Raw genomic sequence first — 5,446 nt, 5'->3', positions numbered from 1 at the left:
CAATGATTGCGAAGATTTACTTGCAGAACAAAACTTTTACAGCTCAGATGAGGAAGAATTAGAAATAGAATGTAGTAACGGAAATAAAGAGCAACAGAAACAGAATTATGATTATGCTTTAAATAAGCGCACACAAGGGAAAATAATACGCTTTTGCAGATTTAGCAAAAATAATGAACCAGAAGAGTATTATAGAGAAATATTAATGTTGCACTATCCATGGAGGGAAGAACAGAAAATACTAATCAACAAGGAAACTTACTATGATAGGTATCTGGAAGTTAAAACATTTGTTGACGCACAACTAAAAATCTATAACAAACAGCATGGCGAAGTTACAAACATTATTCATGAACAGTGTCATGAAAATTTAATTTCACCTCCTCTATCACCAACTGTTAATATACAGACAGAAGACCAAAATCCTGAAAATAATAATAGATATGATTTGGCTGTAGATTTAGGAATTAGAACTACAACCGAAGAACAAAGCTCAAGTAACATTATTTTACCCAATGATAAATACCAACAACTTATGCAAAACTTAACGGAAGAACAACTTAAATTTGTTTACCATCACTTGCATTGGTTTAAAACTACAAGCACTCCATGCTATACTTTTTGCACCGGAGGGGCTGGTGTTGGGAAAAGTTTTGTAATATCTGCACTATATCAAACTTTACTACGGTACTATAACACTAAGGCAGGTGAAAATCCTGATAATGTTTATATCTTACTTACTGCTCCAACAGGAAAGGCTGCCCATAATATTAATGGCAAAACACTGCATAGCACTTTCAAAATACCTGTGTCGCAAAGTTTGACTTATAAACAACTGAGTCATGAACATAGAACTGCTCTACAAATGGAAATGATGCATGTTAGAGTTGTTATTGTTGATGAAATTTCAATGGTAGGACACAATATGTTAAATTTTATACATAACAGGCTTCAAGAAATAAAATCATCTAATGAACCATTTGGAGGAATTTCAATTTTAGCCATTGGTGACTTTTACCTATTAAAACCTGTATTTGACAGATACATTTTTCAGGATTCTACACAGTTGTATGGTCCTTTAAGTGCTAACTTATGGAAAGAACATTTTAAAATTTTTGAATTAACAAAAATTATGCGCCAAAAAGAAGATCTTCAATTTGCTCAATTACTAAGCCGGCTGAGAGAAGGCAAGCATACTGAAGAAGATATTTCACAAATTAAGCAAAGGGAAATACAACCTGATGAGAGTTTATTAGAAACAATTCCATATATCATTTCAACTAATATAGAAGTTAATGAAATTAACAAAAAGGTTTTGGAAAAACATTGCAAAGATTATCCAGTCTACATAACAGTAGCAAGCGATACCGTCAGTTCTGATTTGTCAGAAAATGTGAAAAAAACTATTCTTAAGCAACTGCCCAAAGATCCACAGAAAACAATGGGCCTTTCACATACATTACACATTGCCTTACAACTTCGTTATGATTTAAGTTGCAATGTGGATGTCAATGATGGTTTAACAAATGGCGCAACTGATGTGGTACAATTAGTTGAATTGATTAACAATACACCTATTATTGTTTGGTTGTTATTTGACAATCAGAGTATAGGACAAACAACCAGACAACAATATAAACACTTATATCATTCACAAATTCAAAATACATGGACACCAATACATGCTATAGCTAGACATTTTCAATACACTAAGAAATTTATTACCATTATACGGAAGCAATTTCCTTTACGCCAAGCATCAGCACGCACTATACATCGCACACAAGGTGCAACTCTCGAACCACTTTATATACACTTTAATAACAGCAAGATTCATCATTTGCATTATGTTGCTATTAGCAGGGCAAAATCAATACAAAATGTATATGTACACAATTTTGATGAAGGTAAAATTTTAGTACATCCACAAGTTATTGAGGAAATGCACAGATTAAGGACAGAAATGCCACTTGAAATATATATCCCACAGTTACATACATACAGTGCACATTTCAATATCATTGCACACAATATAAGATCACTACAGAAAAATTTTACATCTATGATAGCGGATAGGAATATATTACAAGCAGACATTATTTGCTTAACTGAGATCAACACTACAAGGAAGGCTACAGCTACTGATTTTACGATAGAACAATACCATCACATTATATTTGATAAATTTCATACATACAACACAAACCATGGAATGATTATGTACTACAAAAAAGATTTATTTATATTGCCTATTTATGAGACACATGAAGGGATAGACATTTTACATTTTACTGTACATATTTATAACACTGATTACCTTATTATTATTTTATACAAACCACCCCAAAAAAGTATAACTTCTCTTTTGGATTTTATCACAAATATTACAGATTTTTACCCCACACACAAATTGATCATTATAGGGGATTTGAATGTGGATGTATCTCAACAAAATGCAAACACCAAGCAATTACTTGGATTCTTTGAAGCAAAATTACAATGTCAACAACTCATTAACAGTTACACAACTAACTACCAATCCATTTTAGATCATATATATACAAATGAACAACTACACAACTATGGTACTTTAGAATGCTATTACAGTGATCATAAAGCAATATGGGTTTGTATTTAACATGTTATAACACATTTTCTATTTCAGATGATGTCTATTGAAGAAATCATGAACATTAATACCGATGACAACAAACCATATCAGAAACCCATACGAGTTAATGTCATTAACTGCTCTGGAAAAACTACTTACAAAAATGCAAAACAAGAACATAAAATTCTATTTCATTTGGCTCTAGCAGATAAAACTGGAACCATGAAATGTACTTGTTATCAAGAAGATTTATACAAGCAAACTAAAAGTAACTGTGGACTACTGATACGCAACTTTATCATCAAAAACAAAACAATTTTAATTACTAAGCAAACTAAAGTAACAAAATTTCCCGCTATGAAAATTGAGGAGGGCCTGATCCAACAAGCAAAGAACATTTTGCATCCGCCTGCACCATCGGCTTCTCCCATTAAGGAAATAAAACGTGCAAGTCTAAAAAGTCTTATGACTGTTTCAGGGACAATATGTGCCGGAAGTATGAACGCAAACATGTCATCATGTCAACTAAAAAAATGCATAGTTGGCTTACACGCACATTACACCTTTGGTAACTTCACTAACAAGCTCAAAACACATAGCATTATACACTCTTTCACACTATGTAGAAAGTACGAGTTTTGAAAACTATAATATGCCAGTGCTTTGCTGTATACTACAAATGCAAGTACTCTCTTCAAAGCCATTTTTAGAAATAAATAATGCAATCTTTTCGAAAGGATGTTCATTTGGGTCCTTAAATATGATACCTTATATTATTATATAATACAATGCTTACTTTTTGTGTAGGAAGAGGACGCAAAGACTGTCTTTATCAATGGGCAAGATACTCCACTGAAAACGATTACTTTAAAAAAAGCAACAGATGACATAAAAGTGACACTGTGGAGAGAAGCATCACTATTTAAAATACATCTTGGAGATTATGTAACCCTCACTCACGTTACTGTCCATGAATTCAATGCACAGAAAATATTGAATACAACGCGCCATAGCAAAATGGAGGTAAGCACAACAAACTGAACATTTTTGGAATATCTCTTTCAGCCACTCTGGGCCTTTCACCCACTCTGGCCCTTTCACCCACTCTGGGCCTTGCACCCACTCTGGGCCTTTCACCCACTCTGGGCCTTTCACCCACTCTGGGCCTTTCACCCACTCTAGCCCTTTCACCCACTCTTGGCCTTTCACCCTCTCTGTCCCTTTCACCCACTCTGTCCCTTTCACCCACTCTGGGCCTTTCACCCACTCTGGGCCTTTCACCCACTCTGGGCCTTTCACCCACTCTGTCCCTTTCACCTTTCACCCACTCTGGGCCTTTCACCCACTCTGGGCCTTTCACCCACTCTGTCCCTTTCACCCACTCTGTCCCTTTCACCCACTCTGGGACTTTCACCCACTCTGTCCCTTTCACCCACTCTGTCCCTTTCACCCACTCTGTCCCTTTCACCCATTCTGTCCCTTTCACCCACTCTTGGCCTTTCACCCACTCTGGGCCTTTCACCCACTCTGGGCCTTTCACCCACTCTGGGCCTTTCACCCACTCTGGCCCTTTCACCCACTCTGGCCCTTTCACCCACTCTGGCCCTTTCACCCACTCTGGCCCTTTCAACAACTCTGGGCCTTTCACCCACTCTGAGCCTTTCACCCACTCTGTCCATTTCACCCACTCTGTCCCTTTCACCCACTCTGTCCCTTTCACCCACTATGTCCCTTTCACCCACTCTGGGCCTTACACAAAACATAAAGTATAAAAATGTACTAACTAATTGTTGCATTTGTTTTCTCTCAACAGGTAACAGCCCCACCACAGGAAAAGATGGACATTCAAATTTATGGCGTCGAAAGCACCAAAGATGAAACTAGTATTATCACTATTAGGGTGACAAACACAGACGAATATCAATCAATGCCCATAGACAATGAGATACTAATTAAATGGTTTATGTTAGATGATGAAGTTGACAACATTGGAGATGCGCTTGTACATTTTTTGCCGCAAACTTTTGAAGTGGTGTTTTGTAATGGGAAAATCATAAATATTGTTAAAGAAAAAGACGAAGACATATGTTCAGACTAAAATTCGCATGTTGTCTGGCTATCATATTTTTGTACAAAGTTAAAAAATAAATATTTGTGTGTTTTACAAAAATAAAAAGGTGTGGAATACAAATTATAAACCTCTATGGTAATTTTTTCACTACAGAAGGGAAAATATAACTACTAATACACTCAATTAATACAACATAGTCACGCCCACATACAACATTCAGGCAATCCATCTCACATAAAAAAACAAATACAAAATACACACACTCTGTAGCTTGCACGCACTGCAGTAGTATGTATGAATGAGACTGTTGGTGTGCTAAATACGCCTGTGCTGGTGCAGAGTCATGCAGTGTTGTTGCTCAATGTTACTGTGGGGGTGCAGAATGATAAGGTGGTATTGCTGCGTGTTGCATTGGTGGACATCAGTGATGACGTTGTTGGGAGAAGTGCAACTGTTGTGGTGCTGAGTTATGCTGTGGTGGTAATCATTGAACACCAACACAGCACCACTCATCACCAGCACAGAACAACACATCACAACAACAGCATTACTAAGCGCCACATTAACATCACTCAGCAACACACCAACATCACTCTACACCACCACAACAGCATCATTCAACAACAACAACATACAAAAACACAAATACACATTACATTAAAATAAACATTAACACATGCTAAACACTCACATATGCCAATCACACCCTCACTCACCCTCACTCACCCTCACCCTCACTCACCCTCACTCACCCTCAACCCCTC

At 36.8% G+C, this 5,446-nt stretch overlaps 1 protein-coding gene across 1 annotated transcript; it reads left to right on the top strand.

Moving 5' to 3' along the window:
* Positions 1-2,665: 2,665 nt before the first annotated feature.
* On the top strand, positions 2,666-4,709 carry LOC147663661 (uncharacterized). The gene is made up of 3 exons (XM_086950285.1): positions 2,666-3,107; positions 3,423-3,634; positions 4,425-4,709. Exons 1-3 carry the CDS (start codon positions 2,666-2,668, stop codon positions 4,707-4,709), a joined length of 939 nt encoding a protein of 312 aa, XP_086806411.1.
* The last annotated feature ends 737 nt before the right edge of the window (positions 4,710-5,446 follow it).

Source organism: Lissotriton vulgaris, unplaced genomic scaffold, assembly GCF_964263255.1.
Source record: "Lissotriton vulgaris unplaced genomic scaffold, aLisVul1.2 SCAFFOLD_9056, whole genome shotgun sequence".
Lineage (NCBI taxonomy): Eukaryota > Metazoa > Chordata > Amphibia > Caudata > Salamandridae > Lissotriton > Lissotriton vulgaris.
This window is presented reverse-complemented; position numbering and strand designations above follow the sequence as displayed.

Coding starts and splice junctions, on each gene's coding strand:
- LOC147663661 (XM_086950285.1), top strand. CDS start 2,666: ATGATGTCTATTGAAGAAATCATGAACATTAATACCGATGACAACAAA. Junction 3,108..3,422: donor AGGGACAATATGTGCCGGAA/GTATGAACGCAA, acceptor TTGTGTAGGAAG/AGGACGCAAAGACTGTCTTT. Junction 3,635..4,424: donor CGCGCCATAGCAAAATGGAG/GTAAGCACAACA, acceptor TTCTCTCAACAG/GTAACAGCCCCACCACAGGA.